This window comes from Ischnura elegans, chromosome 2 (genome assembly GCF_921293095.1).
Source record: "Ischnura elegans chromosome 2, ioIscEleg1.1, whole genome shotgun sequence".
Lineage (NCBI taxonomy): Eukaryota > Metazoa > Arthropoda > Insecta > Odonata > Coenagrionidae > Ischnura > Ischnura elegans.
In genome coordinates this window covers 25,943,544-25,966,180 of record NC_060247.1, presented here as the reverse complement: position 1 = coordinate 25,966,180, position 22,637 = coordinate 25,943,544, and the positions used below count along the sequence as shown (strand labels likewise).

The following is a 22,637-nucleotide window of genomic DNA, read 5'->3' as shown; positions in this document are numbered from 1 at the left end:
CGGTGCTGATGGTCGTGGACTTGGTCGTACCCGGTTCCATTCCCACTCGAGTTGTTGTTCGAGAACTACCGCAGCTCCCGCGTCAAGGTCCCGAAGAGTCCCCGGATGGAGATTCGCAGAAGTCCTCGAACGACGAACTCGTCCAACCCAGGCACCAGCAAACGTACTCACTGTACTGCCAAGAAAAACTGTCCACGCGGGACAGAATTTCTGCCCTATATTTCAACTTCCCGGGGGTGCGCGTGAGGGGGAAGGGGTCGCAGTGGGAAAGGGTAGTGTACCCCAGTGCATGGTCCAAATTCTCGGAAATGCCCCTTGGACCCACGCACCCTAGGGCGGGAAAAGTAGCGTCACGCCTCCTTTCCCGCCACGCAGAGTATCCTCCGATCACCACAAACCGAATATGCAACAAGTGAGCTTATGTGTGGAGTCTCGCAAAATTCATACATCTAATCTGAGAGCAAAAATTGTAATAATAATTATATAAACTAATGAAACAAATTTAGTAATATGGTAAATACTACGTACTCACCTAGAATAAATCGGCGTTAGTGGTCGCAATTGATAGCTGCCTCTTCCACTCCAGTTCCTGGGGTCCTTTCTCAGCTCACAACTGCATTCACCACGAGTTCACGAAAGAGTGACGGAGTTGCAATTCAGAGTAGGTGGTGTCAGTTGAAGCCGCTAAAACAACTCCTGGGGTATGCTTCCGCGAACGTTATTATTTCTTTACAAACTTGAGATTCTCCCGTCTTCATTCTCCTCCCCTCCTTCCCCTTCCCCGAACTCTTGTTACTTTCACCCGTAAGCTCTGCAGAGCCGTTAAATCGCAACATATACATTTTGGCTCTTATAGTAAGAAGAAAGTTTTTTCCCTATTATAAAACCTAGCTTATTGCTTTGCGTGCTAAATTTTTAAAATTCAGAATTTCCGTGAATTTTAAATTATATAAAGGCTTGAGTAATCAAGTGACCATCGCTCGCACCTTGTGAAGACATTTGGGGGGAAAATATGAAATAATCTTCGAGCTCCATGTGAATTGGGAGGTGTTCTGTAGAATCCGTTGGCATCTGAGATCGTACAACCCGCGGACATCAGTGAAATAATGTACAAAATGAACAATCTTTGAATTAGTTCCCTAATTTAGTTCAAAGAATGTGCTGAGAACATCCACCTTGCACATGTTCAAAGTTAGTGCAGCGGGAAACGATCTTTGCATGTTCTAAGCACGTTCTATGCACATTCATCCTGAATTAATTCAACTCTGCACATACTTTGAAGTAATTCAAACTTAATTCTGCACAAACTTTCCCCACTGGGAACTACACGATTTAAATAATTGCGAAAAATAAATAGATAAAGTGAACCTTTCGTGACGATTTAGCATTTCATTGCGTCCGTAGCTACTATACGTCCGTGCGGTTCGTGTTTACAACCACTGCCGCTTTCACAGAACAAGAATGCGCAATAGGTGATGCATTTGTTTCTGAAAAGGCGCAATAATCGACGACTTTAAACCAGAAGCGCCGGCATTACTGCATTTGATCGAAATACAGCGACTCAGCATCGAAAGTGTAATCAATTTATTGAGGAATATCTTCAATTCGTCAGGGTAAATAGGATCGATAAATTACGTCGCATAACGTTTCGCAATTATTTCCGCGATATTTTCTTTATTAAAAATAATTTTACGTTCAACAGTGAGGTGATGGATCAAGTAGAAAGATGAGGATCAATCCTGCCGCAGATTAGAGGCCTTCAAAGACGGAGTTTCGATGCCAATTTAAAAATAGCCGTTGCAGAATACGCCGTAAATCATAGTATTTACAGCGCTAGCAAAGCGCTAATACATCGCGGAAGTCATTTCGGGGGTCTCGACGCGGCAGATTCAAAGAATTAGAGGAAAATATCGTCGAATTTGTGCGCAAATGCAGAGCAGAAGCTCTTTGTGTAACTTATGCAATGATTCGCGACGAGGCATTGAAAATTGATATAATTTTTTTTCAGTTTTAATGTTTGTTGGAAAAAGTTTATTTCTTAATTTTATTACTTTGATATTTGTAAGTCCTGTAGTTTAATTGTTTTGCTTAGCAGGCATTTGATAGCAATATTTTTATAATATTTATAATTTATTTAACACAATTTTATTTAGATTTCCTAAATTCTTCAGGTCACTTGGATTTGTGATGACTTGATGGGTGTGTTACACTGGATCTAAGGAAGTTTCAGGGCCAAATGCAATACTGTTTATGGGCTTTAAGTTAAAGCTTATATATTGACATTGTCTGTAGTCATTTGGAAATCAAAAATATTAATAATTTGTGAAGGTTTAAAAAATACAATAGCCTTGGATACTTAAAAAAATTTCTCATTTCTTCATTACATCTGGTTAAGGAACTATAAATTACTGATACATGCAATGGATCACAACATGTTTTAGGTATAGTTATTTTGTTGTGATGGAAAATATGTGAACAGATTTGTTCTTAATCTTCACAGAAAATAATAGTTTTTATCGAATCTAGAATCTTAACTTGCTAACCACAGAAAAATTGCCTTCCTTTACATTTTAAAATTTTTCCCAAAACTGAGGTCTCAAAATTGGGGGGGGGACTATATTCGGGGGGGGACTATATTCGGAGATATACGGTAGGTATGCCATTTGAACGCTTACCCCCGTAAAAAGGTTTGCACCCTGAGGATTAATAGTTACATTTAGAATTCTTGAAGTTATGTTTTCCCTTTGAGCGTATCAAGAGATGTGCCTATGTCCAACCAAAGAAGTTGTGTGATGTGATATAACAAATAGTAATGGAAAGACGATGCATTGGACACAGCCAAAAGAAGCACTATGGAGTTTGGGAACATGAGACAACCTGTAACAGGCGTCGGGGTTGTCTGCTAGCAATGAGAAGTCAATGTAGTAGTTTGGGACGATGTTTATTGATCCGTTCCGAATACAAGACTAACTTGCCGGCCGAAAGGCCGCAGTATTTATTCTGTTGGATGACTTCCAGAATATTCCATGTTACCATTCTTGAACATGAAAGAAAATTCTAGAAAAGAATTCTAGAAGGTAAGAAAAATCAATATATAATTTGATCTCCGGCACGGGTAATCGAAGCCCGCTTGGGAGGCGACCGCGCTACCGCTGGGCTAGCCGGCCTGTTGAGGGGAAGCGATGAGAGAGCGCGGTTTATGTTGCCTCCGGGCGAGCGGTGTGGCGGCGAGGCAGGAGGTGCGGCCGCCACACTACTCCCCCCCGGGGAAAGACCGCTGGCGTGCTAGCGTACAGGTGAACAAAGAGTCCGACCCGAGCGCATCGTTGGAGGGGTGACGGCAGAGGTGTCCGCAGGCGAAGGCGACATCCCAGTCGATGGCACGGAAGATGGTTTTCCGGAGGTCGGTTCAGAAGGTCTCGATGCCCTTTCTTGAAAATTGTCGGGCTGGAGAAAGTGCGCAGGCTTAAGTCGGTCGATGGAGACGACTGTTGGTTTCCCGTTTGTTGGGATCCAGGTGCCGGCCGAGACAGTCGACTGAGGCGGCTGACTAACGCAGAGCCTGTGCGTCATCGCCTGCTGTTCGCATAAAAGGCCGTGGCCCGGCATGACGGGGAGCAGTCTACAACTCAACGTCTTCTCTCGATGTAACTCAGTGACAATAAATTGTTAAACCCGGAGTTGGTGTTTTTATAATTAACAGAACGCTACATGGTGGCAGCGGTGCCAGGAACGCAGCGGCGAGATCCACATGGCGGAAGGCAACAGCACGTTCGTGCTAACAGCAGGCGTGACGGCGCCCTCCCAATTTTCTTTCGTGGCGGAGGATTGGCCGCGATGGGCGCAACGTTGGGAGAGATACTGGGTTGCGTCTGGGCTGAAGAAGCAGAGCGACGAGGAGCAACTCAACATGCTGGTGTACGTGATGGGCGAAAAGGTGTAAGACGTACTGCTTAGCCTACAGCTGTCAGCAGCGGATAAGAAGAAGTATAAGAAGGTATACGAAGAATTCAAGAATCACTACATGGGACGGGTTAACATCGTATACATGAGGGCGAGGTTTAACCAACGGTGACAGAAGGAGGGAGAAGCAGTGGATGAATTCATCTCAGACCTGTATCGCCTCATACAATATTGCGAATATGGGTCACTCCAGGACGATCTTCTCCGAGATCGAATTGTGGTCGGAGTCTACGACGCGAAGCTGTCGCAAGCGTTGCAGATGGATCCGGGCCTAACACTGGAGGTGGCTCTACGGAAGGCACATCAGGCGGAAGAGGTGCAGCGCCAACAGGGGGTGCTGAGAGGCACCTAAGGGTCAACGCATCAGCCTATGAGGATAGTGAAGTAAAGAAGAGGACTAAACCAATTAGCGGCAAGCGAGCATCACCAGGGGGATGCAGCGGACAGAGCCAGCACCAGTGATGTGGGCGTAGTCCTCAACACGCGTTCGCAACCCGCCCCGCGAGACAGTCAACGTGCCACGCGTGCAGTAAGAAGGGTCATTGGAGAAAAATGTGTAGATTGCGAAAATTCGTGGGGACCGTCGTAGACCGGGAAGAAGACGATGAAGAAGATATTTATTACTTGGGAATTGTAGATACTAATGTAGAGCCATGGTGGGTCACAGTCACGCTGAATGGTGTCGATATTAGATTCAAAATAGACACGGGGGCAGACGTAACAGTGATAGGGTCCCTCGTGGTTGAAGATAAATTGCAAGGAATTAAATTAACCCCTACGCCTAAACGACTGGCAGGCATGGGAGGGACGAACTTTTGTGCAAAGGGATGTTTCGAGGCTAAGCTGCAGTGGAAGGAAAAATTGTGTGACGAAACAATTTACGTAACTCCCGGGGGCAGAGAGGTATTGCTAGGGAGGCCAGCTATTCAGAAGTTAGGAATATTAAAATGGGTCGGGGTGACTTCCTTACGTAACGGGGCACCGAAGAAAACATTCCCTGCGTTATTTAATGGACTGGGAAAAATGGAGAAGTGGTATGAAATTCGATTGGAAGATAATGCAAGACCATTTGCAGTGACTACTCCGAGAAGAGTGCCAATTCAGCTATGGGAAAAGGTAAAGGAAGAGCTGAAACAAATGGAAGAAGAAGGCGTCATATCCCCGGTTGACGAACCAACAGAGTGGTTTGCACCGATGGTCGTCGTTCCCAAGTCAGATGGAAAAGTAAGGATATATGTTGATTATACGAAGTTAAATGAAGGAGTACGCCGCGAACGACACATGCTACCAGCAGTGGATGAAATTTTAGCCCGTCTAGGTCAAGCTAAAGTAATGAGTAAACTCGACGCCTGCAGAGGGTATTTTCAAATACCGTTAGAAGAAAAGAGCAAGAAAATGACGACATTCATCACGCCATTCGGAAGATATTTCTTCAACTTCTTTCAATGGGGTTGGCGTCATCGGGAGAACATTTTCAGAAACGAATGTTGGAAACATTAGCAGGTTAAGAAGGTGTTGCCAATTTGCTCGATGATGTCCTAGTGTTTGGTGAAACGAGGGAGCAGCACGACGAGCGCCTGGAAGCCGTGTTGAGAAGGCTTCAGGAAGCAGGAATCACCCTGAATTATAATAAATGCAAATGGAGAGTGAACAAATGTCGATTTTTAGGACATATGATCTCGGCAGAAGAAGGATTACTTCCTGACCCGGAGAAGATAGAAGCCATCTGCGAGATGGAAAGACCCAAGACAACAGAAGCGGTGCGGCGTTTTCTGGATATGGTTCATTACTACTTAAAATTTTTGGATCACCTGGCAGACATGACACAACCATTACGAGAATTATTATCTTGCAAGGGGAAACTTCCTTGGACTGAAGTTCACGATAAGGCGTTTGCAGCGATCAAGAAGAGGCTCACTGAAGCGCCCGCATTGGGGATTTATGATCCCAACAGAAAATGCAGAGTGTCGGCAGATTCGTCATCGTGTGGTTTGGGGGCCGTTCTAGAGCAGAGCCAAAACGGGGTGTGGAAAGCCGTAAGTTTTGCGTCCCGATCCCTAACGGATACGGAACAAAGGTACGCGCAGATAGAAAAAGAAGCGTTGGCTTTGACTTGGGCGTGTGAGAAATTCACCTCATACATCCAAGGATCCCATTTCATTTTAAGGACGGATCATAAACCATTAGTGCCCTTATTGAGTACCAAACCATTAAGTGATTTATCCGCGAGATTGCAGAGATTTCGCATGAGACTTCTAGGCTACCAGTACACTATTGAGCACGTTCCTGGTAAATTGTTTTATACCCCAGATATGCTTTCCAGAGCACCACTGGCCAGGAGACCACGGGATGAGGACATAATTATGGCAGAAAAGGATGAAGCGATGGTGAAAGAAGTAATAAAAGCTCTACCAATGTCAGACACCAGGCTGGAGGAAGTCAGAGAAAAGCAAGAAAGAGACGACGTCTTAAAAGAGATAAAGCAATACGTTCGTCATGGCTGGCCTGCGCACAAAGAAGACCTTGAGCTGCCGCTGTGGAGAAATTATGAATAAAGAGGACATCTCAATGAGGGAGAAGGATTGCTCATGCATGGACACAGAGTTGTTATTCCGAAGGAGTTAAGGAAGGAGATGCTCGATAGGGTACATAAAGGTCATCTAGGAATAGGGAAATGTAGGGAAAGAGCACGAGATGCAATTTGGTGGCCAGGAATATCGGCAGACATACAAAATGCAGTTGAAAAATGCGAAGAATGTCTGGAGAGGCGTCCACAGCCCGTTGAACCCCTGATGCCAACAGCAGTTCCGGAAAGACCCTGGATGATGGTAGGAATGGATATCCTAACCGTCCGCAATCAGAGCTTTTCAGTTGTTGTAGATTATTTTTCCAGATATCCGGAGGTGGCGAGGTTAACAAGCACTACCGCAGCAGCTGTCATCGGAAAAATCAAAGCGATTTTCGCTAGGTTTGGGATCCCAGAAGTTGTTAGATCCGATAATGGCCCACAGTTTAGAGGAGAAGTGTTGGAATTGGCCAAAGAATACGGATTCCGGCTAATAACGAGCAGTCCATTATTAGCGAGAAGCAATGGCCAAGCAGAGTCAGCAGTAAAAATAGTTAAAAACATTTTACTGAAGGAGAAAGACCCAAATTTAGGATTACTTGTCTACAGGTCAACACCCCTGGAAACCGGATATAGGCCAGCAGAGCTGTTAATGGGAAGAAAATTACGTACAAACCTTCCCATTTCTTCATACTCAATGCAGCCATCGTGGCCGAACCTGAGGGAGCACCAGGAAAAGATGGAAATAAAGAAAGCAAAGGCCGCCGAGAATTACAATAGAAGACATCGAACTCAACCCCTGCCCGAGCTGAAACTACAAGACCGACTTTGGGTGAGTGATAGGAAACACTACGGGAAAATCGTCAACAGACGCAACGAGCCGAGGTCATACGATGTGGAAGTTGACGGCGGCGTTGTTCGGAGAAATCGAGCGTTCCTCGTAGCAGCCAAACCGGCGGCGCAGAGCAGCGGGTCCGGAGCGGGGGAATTCCAGCGGGGTGAAATAATGACAAGAAGCGGGCGGGTGGTGAGAAAACCAATATGCATGTGTGAGAGATAAGAGGCTAACACTTTTCTTTCTTGCAGAGAAGGGAGGGTGTTGGGATCCAGGTGCCGGCCGAGACAGTCAACTGAGGCGGCTGACTAACGCAGAGCCTGTACGTCATCGCCTGCCGTTTGCATAAAAGGCCGTGGCCCGGCATGACGGGGAGCAGTCTACAACTCAATGTCTTCTCTCGATGTAACTCAGTGACAATAAATTGTTAAACCCGGAGTTGGTGTTTTTATAATTAAGAGAACGCTACACCGTTGATGTTGATGGTGAACGTTTTCTCGCTGCGGGTGATGACCGGATATGGCCCTAGATATGGTGGCTGGAGGGCCGTCCGAACTGCGTCTTGTCGCAGGAAGACGTGCCACGTCGTGGCTAGAGCTTTGTGAACAAAGATTTTCCGGCTGTTGGAATGATGAGTCGCAGGAGTTGGTCTTACTTCTGACATGTGAGCATGCAGTCGAGAGACTAGATCTACAGAATCGAGGTTTGCTGGAGAGTCGGTGAAGAAATCGCCTGGGAGACTTGTAGTCGCTCTCCATAGAGGAGTTCCGCTGGTGAAGTATTCAGGTTTTCGCGCCAGTTGGTGCGGAGTCCGAGGAGAACCATGGGTAGTGCGTCGATCCAGGACTCTGGGGAATGTGCCATCAGTGCTGTCTTGAGAGGGCGGTGCCAACATTCTAGCATTCCATCAGCCTGAGGATGGTAGCTTGTGGTAGGGTGAAGAGCAATGCCCAGGGTGGCACAGAGCTTTTTGAAGAGTCCTGATTCGAACTGGCGTCCTCGACCGCAGGTGAGGCGTTTTGGACAACCGTAGTGGGCGACCGATCCCAGGAGAAAACCTCGTCTGACGGATTCGGCAGTGATGTCGGCGAGAAGTTCTGCTGCCGGCCAACGTGAAAAACGGTCGATCATCGTGAGAACATATCGGAACCCAGAGGCGTAAGGCAGAGGTCCGACTATATCGACGTGGACAAGGTCGAAACGTGCTGTAGGTATGGTGAAGTTGGCCAGAGGAGACAATACGTGACAATGCACTTTGGATCGCCGGCATGGAAGGCAATTGCGAACCCAAGTGCGACAGTCCTTGGACATGTTCGGCCAAACGTAGCGGTTGGATATGTTTTGAAGAGTGGAGTTGGAACCGGGATGGTCAAGACTGTGGACTTTATCAAAGACACGTCGACGGAACGGTGGTGTGATATAGGGTCGTGGCGTGTCCTTAGATGTGTCACACCAGAGTTTGACGGTTGTTCCAGGAATTGGCATTTGAGAAAGCTTGAGTGAAGTACCGCTGTCGAGGAGTCCACAAAGTTCTTCGTCGGTGTCCTGCGAACGGGACAAAGCGACGAAGTCTAACGGTTTAGAGGCGCTGACAGATTCCACTCTTGACAGGCAGTCGGCGACGAAATTGTTCTGGCCGGAGATGTGGCGTACGTCAGTTGTGAATTGAGTGATGAACTCCAGGTGTTTGAACTGACGTGGTGAGCAGCTGTCAGCGTTCTTGGTGCGATGGCTGAAGGCGAAAGTCAATGGTTTGTGGTCCGTAAAAATGGCGAAGTCGCGGGCTTCTACCATGTTACAGAAGTGTTTCATTGCCTGATACATCGCGTAGATTTCTCTGTCATAGGTGCTCCACATCTGTTGCGACGGCTTTAGTTTCCTTGAAAAGAAGGCGAACGGTTGCCAATTGTCACCTGAGCGTTGTTGCAAGGCAGCACCAATCGCGGTCTTGCTGGCGTCGACGAAGAGGGCCAGGGAAGCTTCAGGGTCCGGGTGAGCTAAAATGGTAGCCCGGGCGAGACCGGTTTTGCATTCTTGGAAGCTGTGAAGAAGTTCCTGAGTCCAGGTGATTGGCGTGGAACTCTTGACTGAAGGACCTTGCAGGAGCGCGTTGAGTGGTGCCTGGGCTGAAGCTGCGTGTGGGATGTGGGGCCTGTAAAAGTTGAGCATACCCAGGAAGCGACGATGGTCTCGAATGGTCTTCTGCTGTGGAAATTCGTTGATGGCAGCAACTTTTTCGGGTAGGGGTGAGCACCCATCAGAAGTTACGGAATACCCGAGGAAGGTGACTTGTGAAGCTCCGAAGACGCATTTGGCTGGATTAATGACGACTCCATAGTGAGAAAGGCGTTCGAAGAGGGTGCGGAGATGCTGAAGATGCTCCTCTTCCGTGTGTAGAACACAAGGATGTCGTCCAGGTAGGCGTAGCAGAAAGGAAGTCCTTCCAGAGCTCCGTCGATGAAACGCTGCCAGGTCTGCGCGGCGTTTCGAAGTCCAAATGGCATGAAGTTGAATTCAAAACGGCCAAATGGAGTTTTAATGGCTGTTTTGTGGATATTCTCTGGAGCCATGGGAATTTGTTTGAAGGCTTTTGCGCAGTCGTCAACGCTAAAAATGTTGCAGCCGTGGAGGGCAAGGGAGAAATCTTGCAGAGTGCGAACTGGATAGCGACCTGGGATGGTTCGACTGTTGAGCTTCCTATAATCGCCGCATGGGCGCCACCCGTCGTTTGGTTTGCGGACCATGTGCAGAGGCGAGGCGTAGGGGCTGTTGGAGCGACGTGCCGTACCCTCGCGAAGCATGACATCGAACTCAGCTGTTGCGGCGCGGAGGCGGTCTGGGGCCAGGCGTCGAGATCGATGATATATGGGAGGTCCAGATGTAAGCTCGATGTGATGTTGTGTTTGATGGCGCACTTCTCTTGGAGCACCTGGAGGTTTGGTGATGCCAGGGAACTTGGCGAGTAGGCGGTGATACGCTGTTGTGCCGGGGATTGTCCGAATGCTGGCCTGACGAGAAAAAGCACGGTGTCCCTGAGTACACAGGCCAGTGACTTGGTCGATGAGCTGGGCAGTTTTTAAATCCGGAACCAGGTGAAAATGATCGAGGAAATCCACTCTAATGAGTGGCTCGCTGACTTTGGCGACGGTGAAACGCCAGACAAAATCACGACGAAGGCCTAAGTTGAGTCGGAGTGGCATCGTCCCATAGGTGCTGATCCGGGATTCGTTGGCCGCGGAGAGATCGTAGTTGGTTTCGACTCGTCTATCGTCGCAGAACTTGACCGGAAAGATTGACAGATCAGAGCCGGTATCGACGAGAAATCGATGACGGGAGTACTTATCAGTATTGAAAAGGCGGCTGCTCCCTATGGGGCGGGCAGTGGCCGCCTTCACTGCTCGCCGCTGGAGTTTTCCCTAGCTCGGGAGCAGGGCGCTTGGCTCCTGGCTGCATTACCGAAGCGTCGATGGTAGTAGCACAAGCTGGCGTCGTAGGCTGGGTGGTAAGTCCTGGAGGGGCTTCTGGACCGTGATGGAAAATAATCTCGGCTGCGGGAACGGCTGCGTGAGTGCCGGTGCTGATCGCTTAGTTGCGAGAGGAGAGCCGTTAGTTGTTTTTTGAGGCTCCCCAGTCGTCGGGCCAGCGAAGAGAAATCTGTGGAGCTAGTTGTAGCGTAGACGGCGGGAGCTGAAGTGTCCGTTGAGCTGGCAACAGCGTTGACGGCTAGGGCTGGGGGTGGAGGAAGCGGTGAGACCTCGACGATCCGATCGGCGATTTTGGCGAGTTCGTCTAGCGGCAATGTTGTCTGTGCTTGCAGAATGGCTTGGACGGTAATTGGAAGTCGCGTCAGCCATATTTGTCGCAAGAGTGTATCCTGGATTTGGAATGATCCGTTAAGTGTTGAGCGCATATGGCGTAGGAATTGCGACGGCTGCCTATCCCCGAGTTCTTCTGCCTGAAGGAGTTGCCTAACCCTCTTTTCCTCCGAAAGTGAAAGGCGTCGGATAGGCTCATTCTTCAGATGTTCATACCGGTTCTGAGCTGGTGGATTTGATGAGATGTCTTCCACTTCCTCGGCGAAATGGTTGTCCAATATGGAGACGACGTGGTTATATTTCGTCTCTTCCCGTGTTATGTTGGCAAGTTCGCACTGCACCTCGGCTTGAGCGAACCAAACTGAAGGCTTACTTGGCCAGAAGGACGGTAGTTTCACGGCTACCCGGCATGCCTCCTGCTGATTGGTTGCCTGGAGTCGTGCGACATTTGCTTCGGCGTCGTGCTGAGGAGGCGGAAGTTGCGGAGGCTGCTGCGGAGGTGGAAGTTGTGGCGGCAGCAGTGGCTGTGGGTTTTGCTGTTGTTGCTGATGCAGTGGTTGCTGTTTCTGTTGTTGGAGCTGCGCCGCAAATGCCTGTTGAAATTGTTGGGCCTGATCGGCAAGGGCCTGCTGGTGTTGGCCAACAAGCGCCTGTTGTGCTTCCGCATGTTGCATAGCCGCCGTCTGGAGCTCTGTTCGAAGTTCGTTCAGTTGACGAGTAAGTCGTCCTTGCTGGGCATCGTGGTTGTGTCCGTGGTCACCAATGTAGCAGGCGTCGGGGTTGTCTGCTAGCAATGAGAAGTCAATGTAGTAGTTTGGGACGATGTTTATTGATCCGTTCCGAATAAAAGACTTACTTGCCAGCCGAAAGGCCGCAGTATTTATTCTGATGGATGACTTCCAGAATATTCCATGTTACCATTCTCGAACATGAAAGAAAATTCTAGAAAAGAATTCTACAAGGCAAGAAAAATCAATAAACAATTTCACTCTTGGCACGGGGAATCGAACCCGGGCCACCCACTTGGGAGGCGACCCCGTTACCGCTGGGCTATCCGGCCTGTTGAGGGGAGGCAATGAGAGAGCAAGGTTTATGTTGCCTCCGGGCAAGCAGTGTGGCGGCGAGGCAGGAGGTGCGGCCGCCACACACCTATGTACATACAAACTTTGGTGGCAATACATGCAGCCGTATGGAAACGCACAGTAGATAGACAAACCGACATCCTCTTTTATATATGCATACAGTTTTTCAAGAATTTATCCAAAATGGTGGTAAAGGTAAAAATTTCTCTATAGTTTTGAGATGAAATTGAAATAAACTATAAGAATGGAAAACAAGTAAATGCTGAGTCATATTCAAGAGAATTAAGAGAGGCAAATACAGTACATAGGTCTAGATTTCATTTCTTTGAGCATGTAAATACGGGGCTATTGAGTTATGTCACAAAAGCCTGCATAAACCATTTACATTTTTGCAATTTGTTAAAAAATGAGGTACTTCACTCTAAAATTAACTTCCTACTCCCGAGAAAAGTAATTTTGGATGAATGGCATCAGAGGTTTGGCAAAAAAAAGGGCCACAAATGAATTTTTATTCGCAGATAAACCAACTAATCCGCTATTTGTGATACCAAGCAGCGACTACATGCACGAGTCAATGCCAAGTCTGATTGGCCCTCCTACGCTATGAATACTAAATTACTCATATGAAAAAAAAAATACCAAGAAAAATTGGTTATTAATAGGTGAAATCACTCAATTGTGCCAATATTTCATTTCATTAATGGGTAGTTTTCATAAAAAATGGAATTAATTCATCAGAGTTTCTCACAACAGTGCTTACATAGGCAGTGGGCGGCACAATACCTAGTATTCATTCGTTCAATGAAGCTTTTTGTTTTATGGGAGTTTGTAAAGTAGAGGTTTTACTGTAGATGGAAGATGATGACAATGGACTGGATGAAAAGTCTCCTGGGAGAAACTGGAAGATAGGAGGTGATTTACAAAAATGGAAAGAAGAAAAATAGTACCATTAGATGCAAAGCAGTGTCATTAACATTAATGGAGGGAAAGTGCTAGGAAAGGAGGGAAGAGGAAGGCCCAAGGAAGAGTATTCGGAAGAGTTACAAAGGATGCAACTATGTGGAATTGACGCAAGCACCAAGTGATGGACCACAGTGTTTGTATTGACAAGGTATTATAATACCAATTACCTTTGGAGCCTCTTGGGAATATATTTTGAAAGCTTAGTTGAGTTTTGGAGGACTGCTAAAATGGTAAGTAGCACCTGCAAGAGGTTTGTGCTGTTGTCGCCAGCCACCTTGACATACGGGAGTACATGAGGAGCTCCTCGGTGGAAACTGGGTGGCAAGAGTGAAACTTTAGAAGCCAATGTCACCACTCAATGGGCTCCATAGCTCAGTCAATTACTCATTTCATCCTTATTCATTTAACATTGCCATTCTACCACATTTGAATAATTTGGCAGAGTGCATAGGATGGGATATTATGTCACAGCAGCAGCTGACACCATATTGTAGTACCCACGCAAAAGATGTCAGATGATAGCTTCAATGGGTTAAGGGTGGAATGGGACTTGATGAACCTAAAATATACCCAGCAACAATGCCACTCTCACTTCCTCGAATGTACTAGCTGTCATCGGACTTCTTTCGCCATGGCAACTGTAAACTTGGATGGCTAAAACTAGGAAGGCACATCATTTTGTCAAAGATCGACAGACACCATGGGTTTTAATTACGTACTTAAGAAAAATTAGTACAAGAATGTAAGGTTGACTTTCCCTTACTATGAGTACAAATGGTAAACACTGATGTAGGAGGTATAAAAAATAAATATTTTTAATTACAGTACACTCCCGATTATCTGGGCTAATGATGGGGAGAGACGGCACTAATATTCAGAAATAACCCAAACTTTCACTTACATGTCTTGCAATGTTCATAATTTACCTAAAAAAAACAATATATTTTTACTTATGCAGTTATTCTGTTATTTTAGAGTGCTTCCCGGACTCAATGAGAGCTTTCTTTGCCAGTTCGCGATATTTTTAGCGGCGATAAAATGGTTGTTCTCGTATTATTAACGCTCCATGTAAGGTCTGGTATTGAAAACCACACATCGGTGGCTGTTAGATCACGGATATAGAAAAAAGGTTTGCACGAATGCTTCAAAGCCACTGCTCGACATTGGTATCTACACTGTCAGGCACCACGCCACGTACTCGCGTCACGCACAAGTTGCCCAGGTTGCAACTGCTGCGGGACATGTATTCGTGATCATGTAGCACGGTCGCGCACAGCAAGGCTTGGAAAACAGGAATACGGTGCTCCCGTGAATGCAGCTAGCGCGCGATCGCTTCCGTGTTATGAATGGGATTCTAACGGAAATAATAAGCCCGGTGTATCCTAATATTAATGCAGTAATTCGATGATTTTGCATCCGATTTAATTTTTTTTTATAAAGATCGCAGAAAAAATTGAGCGAGAGTGAAAATCATGCACAGATAATCCGCAACCCAGATAAACCGCAGCCGGATAATCGGGAGTCTGCTGTATTGGTAATGAAATGGTTTTATAAGTGAGATATTCATTCTAAAGACCAAAATAGGAGGTCGTTCAAGAAGACATCCTTTTTGTACAAGCGATACGTTCTTAATGTTACTCACTCAATCCAGTCCAGTTTGGTGTAGCTAAATTCTTCAGTCTGATGACAAAGACATATTAATTTCAAATTCTATGTGAGTAGTAGTTAAAGTAGTCACTGCTGAAGCCATTAAATTTGATTCCATTAACCAAAACAACTCTTCCCCATAGTGATCTTCCTTAGCTTGACCATCAGTCCTCCTGAAATGGTAAATATTTATTAATTATCCACCTTGTATTGTCATGATGATTCTAAAGCATATCATGAGTGAACATTAAACGCATTTAGAGTGTGAATATGAAACCCCAATAGCAAGATTGCCCAGAGGAGGAGTGAGGCTTAGAACAGAACAATGGCCCTTCACCAAAGACACGTGATGAGGGATACCTGGAAGGCTTCTCAGTGTTTTTAAAGGCAGGAGTGGGGGGAAATGGCCACAAGGAGAACACTGCCATGGGCAACTCTGTCCAATTGTTATGAGAGAAAATTATGATATTTTGACTCAACACTTTTGGTTCCAGAATCTTTCACTTACAATGCATGAAAAATGTACAGGCATTTTTACACAGATCGAATTTTTTATACAAATTGCATTTTTTTCACTATGTGAAAACTATTTTGGAGAAAAAAAGGAGGGTGGGGAAAAGGATAAGTGAATGAACAGGTCCTTTGTCTCAGAAGTGACGTGCCATAGGGAGAGGGAAAAGGGTTGGCAGGTAATTGCTATGGCCAGCAATGAACTTGAGTTCTTCAGGGCCAGGCTATAAATGAAATATATCGTCAAATATGACATGTGAGTGTATAGCCATCGTGAAAGTAAGCCACATTGTCATGGCCGTGGAGTGAGGTGGTAAGGAAAGACACAAAAATCTCACCCAATGAAATAGTTTCATTTTCAAAAGACAAAGTAATTTGAACCTTTGCAAATAGGACCAAAACAATAAATTACAAAGAAAAATAATTTGTGAATAACAAAAAATCGGCTTCACAAAATATGAACGAATTGAGGAGAAAAACATCAAGACATATTCTAAATTGATTTGAAAAAAACAATAGAAAGAAAAGAATCAAATGTTAACCCTAATCCTAATTTAACAATAACAAACAAAATAATTAAGAGAGGGGCAACGATGCTAAAGGGTGTGGCATGGAACGCAGTGATTAAATTTGAAAGAAAAATGAATTTTCTTCACAAACACTCACAGGGTGTTGGGGCGTGGGCCCCAACAGTAGTGTAAGGGGTGGGGGCTATTGAGTGCAACTCATGAGCACTATTTTCGGGGCAGGGCCATTTGAGAACAAATTCACCCAGAGAAGCTTAGGGGAAAGGGGAAACTGGGGCAATTACCAAAAATGGTGACGCTTCACTCGGCACTGTTTCTTGGGGTGACTTGAAGTTGGTGATGATACTTACAACATCAATGGTGGTAATGATGTTGACGATGGCACATTGAGATGATGTCAATGACAGTAGGTTGACACAGAGACATATTGTCTCCTCATCATGTGGCATCATTCACTTCTTTGACCAGCTCGGCGACTAGAGGGATGCAGACGAGGGTTGTGGGCACAGAATTTACGACTTGTACTGGGACACAACTATTTCCTTCTTTCCTCCAGTGCACTTGCTTCCACTCCATATTTGCATGACCCTCTCCTATGGGTTGGGACAGCTGCTCCAAAATACGAGCAACATAAGCATGTGGATGGCTGTCAATCAAGAAATTCCAACTCTGGGCATAACATAAGTCCCTTAAATACTTGCGATCATAGAAGGAGGGGGTAAAGGGAAAACACACTTCCACTATGGGTAAGCCCTATTTGATATCAGCAATACCCTAACCCGTGAAAGGTTGTGAAGGAGTGGGATGAGGAACACATCACCAGATTTCTTTGCCCACACTTTAGCCTCAGGGCTGAGTATGGGAGTGGTAACTTTCAAACAGCTAAAACAAAGGGAGATAGAATATAAGAGTGGGGGGAGAACAGGAAATGAGCGGAAAAGCACTTAAGGACACCTGATCACAACCAAAATCCTCTTCTCATTCACACCTAACGCTTGCCTTTGTTTCACCATTCATTTGAGGGGAATCTTGTAGCCCATCCAATCATGAAGGGATAAAATATATAACAATGAATTGTTTTTCCATTGGAGGGGTCAAAAGCAGACCATACAAAAATTGGTGACCATCCCCTACACTTTGCACTCATCTGGATCTACCCTTAACATATGAGGAGAGAAGCCAAGGGGTACAAGTGATTTTTTTACTCAACAGAGTTAGGTAAAGTCAATTATTAGGAGAAATAAAACAAAAATTGGTTGCCAAGGGATACAAGTGATTATAGCGTGATTATAAGGGATTCTACCATACCATACCATAAATCTTGGCACACAACTTTTAAAGTCACGGCTCCTACCCCAAGATCCTCATTGACCGACCGCTCAGTCCGTCTTCTTTTGCCAATTACTCCATAACAGCTCTGGAACTCCCATCAGCCCACATTACAGAAGGCCATCCTGATTTGGAGTCATCTTCCACCACATCCCCACAAGAGACCTGCAGCCACCACATCACATCGTCTCTTACTTAACCAGGACTTTAACCAGCAATGATGCATAGCAGCTAATAACAGAAATACAGTAGAATCCTGATTTCACGTTCTTCAGGGGGGGACACAATTTTAAACACTAAATGAGGACCAGCCATTTTCTTCCAGTTTTAGGGTACGTAATGATTGGAATGGGTTTTTATTAACAAATAATATAGTTTTAAGTCACTTAAGGTGCTACACAGAGGAGTAGCCACGAATTTCGTTCGGGGTGATCCAAAACCAGGAGGATCAATGGGGAAAATCTTTTTAAAATAGGGCAGATAATAGAGGGTTTTAAACTTAATTTTAACACTTTTTAAAATGGAAAAAACTTCATTTGACAAAGAAACCTTTTGTAAATTTTAATAAATGAAGTATAATTTATTCTATATTTTCAACATTTTGTTTTCTTTAATGATGAAGCAAAGTCATTGTGTTATTATATTCTTTTTCTTCTTCTTCATCCTAGCGTTTGTCCCACGCTTTTGCAGGGTCCGCTGCTCTGCTAAGTCTTCTCCACTTGGCTCGATCCAGGGCATCTACTGGCGTGGCGTTGATGGTTTTCATGTCTGCCTTAATTCTGTCGAGCCAGCGCATCTTAGGTCGTCCTCGTGGTCGGCGTCCTTCAGGGCTCAGCCACATTGCTGTTCTCGCCACGGAGTTCTCGTTGCTACACACCACATGTCCATACCACCGCAGTCAAGCCTCCCGCATCTTGTCCGTGATTAGTGCAACTCCCATTCTTTTCCGGATGTCTTCATTCATGACATGATCAAGGCGGGAGATGCCCAGGATCCATCGAAGCATCCTCATTTCCATGACATGCATGGCCTGTGCTTGTTTTGCTGTGGCTGGCCAACATTCTGTTCCATATAGGGCCACTGGGTGGACTACAGTCTTGTATACTTTGGCCTTGAAGCGGTCGGACATTCGACGGTCGCACAATACTCCAGTCACTTGGCACCATTTCAGCCAAGTTGCATTAATTCAAGCTTGTGTGTCGGCGGTTGTGCTTCCATTGCTGCTAATGACAGAGCCCAAATATTTAAACTTCTCGACCTTCTCAAGGTCCTCCCCGTCGATGCTGATCGTGCCATTGGTTTGAGGTCCACCCCCCATGTACTCAGTCTTCTTGGTGTTTAATTGCAACCCATAGTTGTCGAGTCGTACCTTCCATAGTTGACTTCGCTCGCTGCAATTCGGGTCCGGTGGTGCTGGCAAGGAAGACATCATCGGCAAAAAATAGCGACTAAGGATGTGATTCTTGGAGACAGGCTGTGAGTGTGTCCATGCACAGGATGAAGAGGAGCGGAGAAAGGGCCGATCCTTGGTGGACGCCAACAGTGATTGGGAAAGGCAGGTATATTCCTGATGGGCAACGGACGGAGCTGGTGACATTGGTGTAGAGAAGCTTCACCCATGACACGTAGACTTCAGGGACGTCGTGAGATCTGAGGGCATGCCAGATAAGGTTGTGTGGCACGCGATCGAAGGCCTTCTCCAGATCAAGGAAAGACATATGCACTGGCTTGTTCTTCTCTCGGTGCCTCTCCAAGAGCAGCCTAGCTGCGTGAATTGCATCTGTTGTGCCACTTCCCTTTACAAATCCACACTGATTGGGTGTGATGTGAACGATGTTTCTGAACCTAGCATCAATCACTCTTTCGAATATTTTCATGGTGTGGCATAAAAGCCGGATCGGGCGGTAGTTGGAGCACTCTGCGACGTCACCTTTACCCTTCCAGATGGGCACAGTTTTGCTGGTCCAGCAGGAGCCGGGAACTTCACCGTCAATGATGATGTTGTTAAATAATTCAGCAAGGATGACAGCACCGTTGCGGCCAAGAACCTTCCACACTTCCGCTGGAATGTCGTCACGGCCCGCTGCCTTTCCATTCTTCATCTTCTTGCTAGCGGCGGCTACCTCGGCTTCACTGATGTGTTGTACAGGTCCGGATATAGGGTCCACGCCAATAATCGGTGGGTGGGGAAATTCTGTGTTACAGATGACCGAGAAGTGTTCTATCCAGCGCCGAAGGATGGCAGGCGGGTCTCATAGTATCTGGTGATCGTCGTTTTTGATGCATGTGACCTGGCCAACATCCAGAGTTGTTCAATGTCGGGAGTTGGCAAGGTGGTAGATCTTATTCTCACATCCAGGTGTATCTAAGTCGGCGTACAGCTGGTCGTAGTGTGTCGTCTTTGCTTAAGCTACTGCTCGTCTTGCGGGCGATTTCTTTGTGCGGTATTGTTCATTATCCACAATATCGTTTGTCTCGCACCACTTCTTGAAGGCCATCTTCTTTTCTTTGATGATGCGTTGCACGTCTTCATTCCACCACCATACCTGCTTATCGATAAAGCGTGTTCCTGGTTCCATTCACCCAAGTACCTCGCAGGCGGCTTCTTGGATCTGGTTCGCTACACTGTGCCATAGGCCAGCCACCGGCTGGTCGGGATTGACACTCAAATGATCTAGGGCTATCTTCAGTTGATTTTTGTTATAGTTTAATCGCCACCACTTGATATGGGCTGGTCCGGTCGTGCACCCTCGTCGATGTTGCCTAATGTCCAGCCGCAAGTCTATGACGAGGGGACGATGCTGTGGGGCGACGTTGTCGGATGGTATAACTTTTACATCGTCCACGAGCTTATGGTCTCGCCTACGTATCTTCCAGTCGTCAATTTGGGATGCACGTGTACCGCTGGCGTACGTGAGCAGATGTGATTGCCTCCTCTTAGAGGACGTATTCGCTACGGCGAAATCGTGTGCTTCCGCACAGTCAAGGATTCTAATCCCATGATCGTTGCGGGCTCCGTACCCGCATCCGCAATGTTGATGTTCATAACCGTCGCATGAGAATCCAACGTGCGCATTCAGATCGCCGTCAATCACCAGGTGTTCATCAGGTCCCACCGATCGAATGTGGTCATCCAGCTGATCCCAAAACTCTTCCTTGATGTCATCAGGGCAGCCCGGTTGCGGAGCGTAGCAACTGATGACCCTGAGGGTGGTCTCGCTGGCATTGATCTTGATGGACATTATATGCTCGGAGATGCGGGTGACTTCGACAACGTTGTCAAACAGATTACTCTTGACGATGATACCGACACCATTTTGGTTAGACCGTGTGCCGTCGTAGTACAGCTTGTATCCTTCCCCGATCTCCTTGGCTTTGGCTCCTTTCCATTTCGTTTCTTGGACGCATGCTATGTCGACGGGGCGTGTCTTCAGGGCGGATGCCAGTTCTCGACTTCTTCCAGTCATTGTGCCAATGTTGATAGTAGCTAGTCGAATTTGGACTCGCTTCTTTAGCCCGCTCCATTCATTAGCCTTCGCATATTTCTCACGCCGTTTGGGCGAGGACGATGTGCGTCGCTTGCGGGGGATGCCCTAGCCTTAGAATCCAAAGTTTGATTCGACATTGCATATTTATGCGACCGAGAATACTTCGACCGACGCGTTGCTCCATCTGACGTCGAAGACCTTCACCGTTGGTTGGATATCCAGCCAGCACCGGGAGGTGATGATAGGACTTTGCCAGCCCTTTTTTTTTGTGTTTTTATATTATGGGAAAAATTCTGAACCCCACCCCTTCGCCACGCCACTGATGTCACATGCAGCAAATAATTCATTGATTAAATGTTCTCTTCCCACTACAAGGGTTGGATAACACTTTTCAAGACAGAGGTAAAGAAAATGGGAAGTAAAGCATTGAGCAGATTATATTTTAAGAAAATTATAATACACATTAACTTGAAAGCATTCCCACGTGGAATATTTCTATGGACTTGATTTCATTTTTACACATTTTTCAGTGATCTTGATGACTTTAAAAAACTCATCTCATAAAAGTGTCATTAGCTGACAATAGCAAGTCTACAATAATATCAATGTATATAATTCCTCAAAAAATCCTTGTCATTGCATCTTCATAGACGAGTGAAATAAAGAGACAGTTGAAGATCCTTAATCTGTAATTCTAAATTACAGAATATCAATTTAACAGAAGGTTTTCGGGAATTTTGCCAACTTAATGTATTCTGTCACCTCAGTGATATGAGGGCCAAATGAGCCCCAAGTGCTCATTTTGGATTCTGAGATCATCCAAAATAGGAGAATCTTATTTTGAGTATGCATACAAGTCGATGGCGATACAACTTGATGGTAACACCAGATTTATTTTCATACATCCACAGCCACATGCAGGTCAAATGGAGCCGGGAGAAGTTGCATACCAGGCGCATAGACAATTTCGTCAAGGTTACGATGCTGAAGTCAACCACAAAAGAATACCTGCTCGGTTTTCGTATTTTTCCATGCTCATCAATTTTACCGTGATTATGCAGTGATTTCTTTCTAGCTTGAGCGATTTTATTTAGAGTCATGGGCTGTGATACACTCATCAAAACACTGATTGTCATTCTCTTTTGACATAAAATAATGGCATTTCTTTGAATCGACATCAATGATAGACATCCGCATGTCGTCGCATGATTTCCATTATCATTATCATCATCACTGATCAACAATCCTAAAATTGGTTTGACACAGCTCTCCACTCAATTCTCCTATCAGCTAATCTTTTCAGACCCACATATTTCTTCTCTTTCACATCCTTCTTTACCTGTTCCATATATTTTGTTCGAAGTCTTCCTTTTCAGTTCTTGCCTTCCACTTGTCCCTCAATGACTGTCTTCAACAGATCATCATGTCTCAAGATGTGGCCTGTATGATTGTTCTGTCTACTTATTAAGATTTTCATGAGGCTTCTCTTCTCCACTACTCTCCTTAGGACTTCCTCATTACTAACTCAGTGAATTCATTTGACCCTCATCATTCTTCTGTAGCACCACATTTTGAAGGCCTCTATCCTTGCTTCCTCCGCTGCTGTCATTGTCCATGCCTTACTTTCATATAGGAGCATACTCCAAGTGTAGGTTGTTATAAATTGTTTCCTTACTTTCATATTTAAGTTTAACACTGTAAGCAGGTCTCTCTTTTGGTGGAATGCTCTCTTTGCTTGGGCTATTCTGCTAACAATTTCTTTCCTGCTTCCCGAATAACAGAATTCATCCACCTCAACCAGTGTTTGCTTCCTATTTGAATGTTAGTCTTGCCTTCTTCTCTTCTGCTGCATACTAATATCTTGGTTTTCTTTGCATTTATTTTCAGTTGATATTTACCCATTACATTACCC

General features: G+C 45.8%; 3 protein-coding genes across 3 annotated transcripts; 1 reads left to right on the top strand and 2 right to left on the bottom strand.

The window, feature by feature from the left end:
* Positions 1 to 6,797: 6,797 nt before the first annotated feature.
* LOC124174187 (uncharacterized protein K02A2.6-like) lies at positions 6,798 to 7,589 on the top strand. Its single transcript, XM_046553285.1, has one exon. It carries the CDS (start codon positions 6,798 to 6,800, stop codon positions 7,587 to 7,589), a length of 792 nt encoding a protein of 263 aa, XP_046409241.1.
* Positions 7,590 to 10,755: 3,166 nt separating this feature from the next.
* On the bottom strand, positions 10,756 to 11,853 carry LOC124173984 (transcription activator MSS11-like). The gene has a single exon (XM_046553148.1). It carries the CDS (start codon positions 11,851 to 11,853, stop codon positions 10,756 to 10,758), a length of 1,098 nt encoding a protein of 365 aa, XP_046409104.1.
* Positions 11,854 to 19,816: 7,963 nt separating this feature from the next.
* On the bottom strand, positions 19,817 to 20,704 carry LOC124173983 (craniofacial development protein 2-like). The gene has a single exon (XM_046553147.1). It carries the CDS (start codon positions 20,702 to 20,704, stop codon positions 19,817 to 19,819), a length of 888 nt encoding a protein of 295 aa, XP_046409103.1.
* Between the last annotated feature and the right edge of the window lie 1,933 nt (positions 20,705 to 22,637).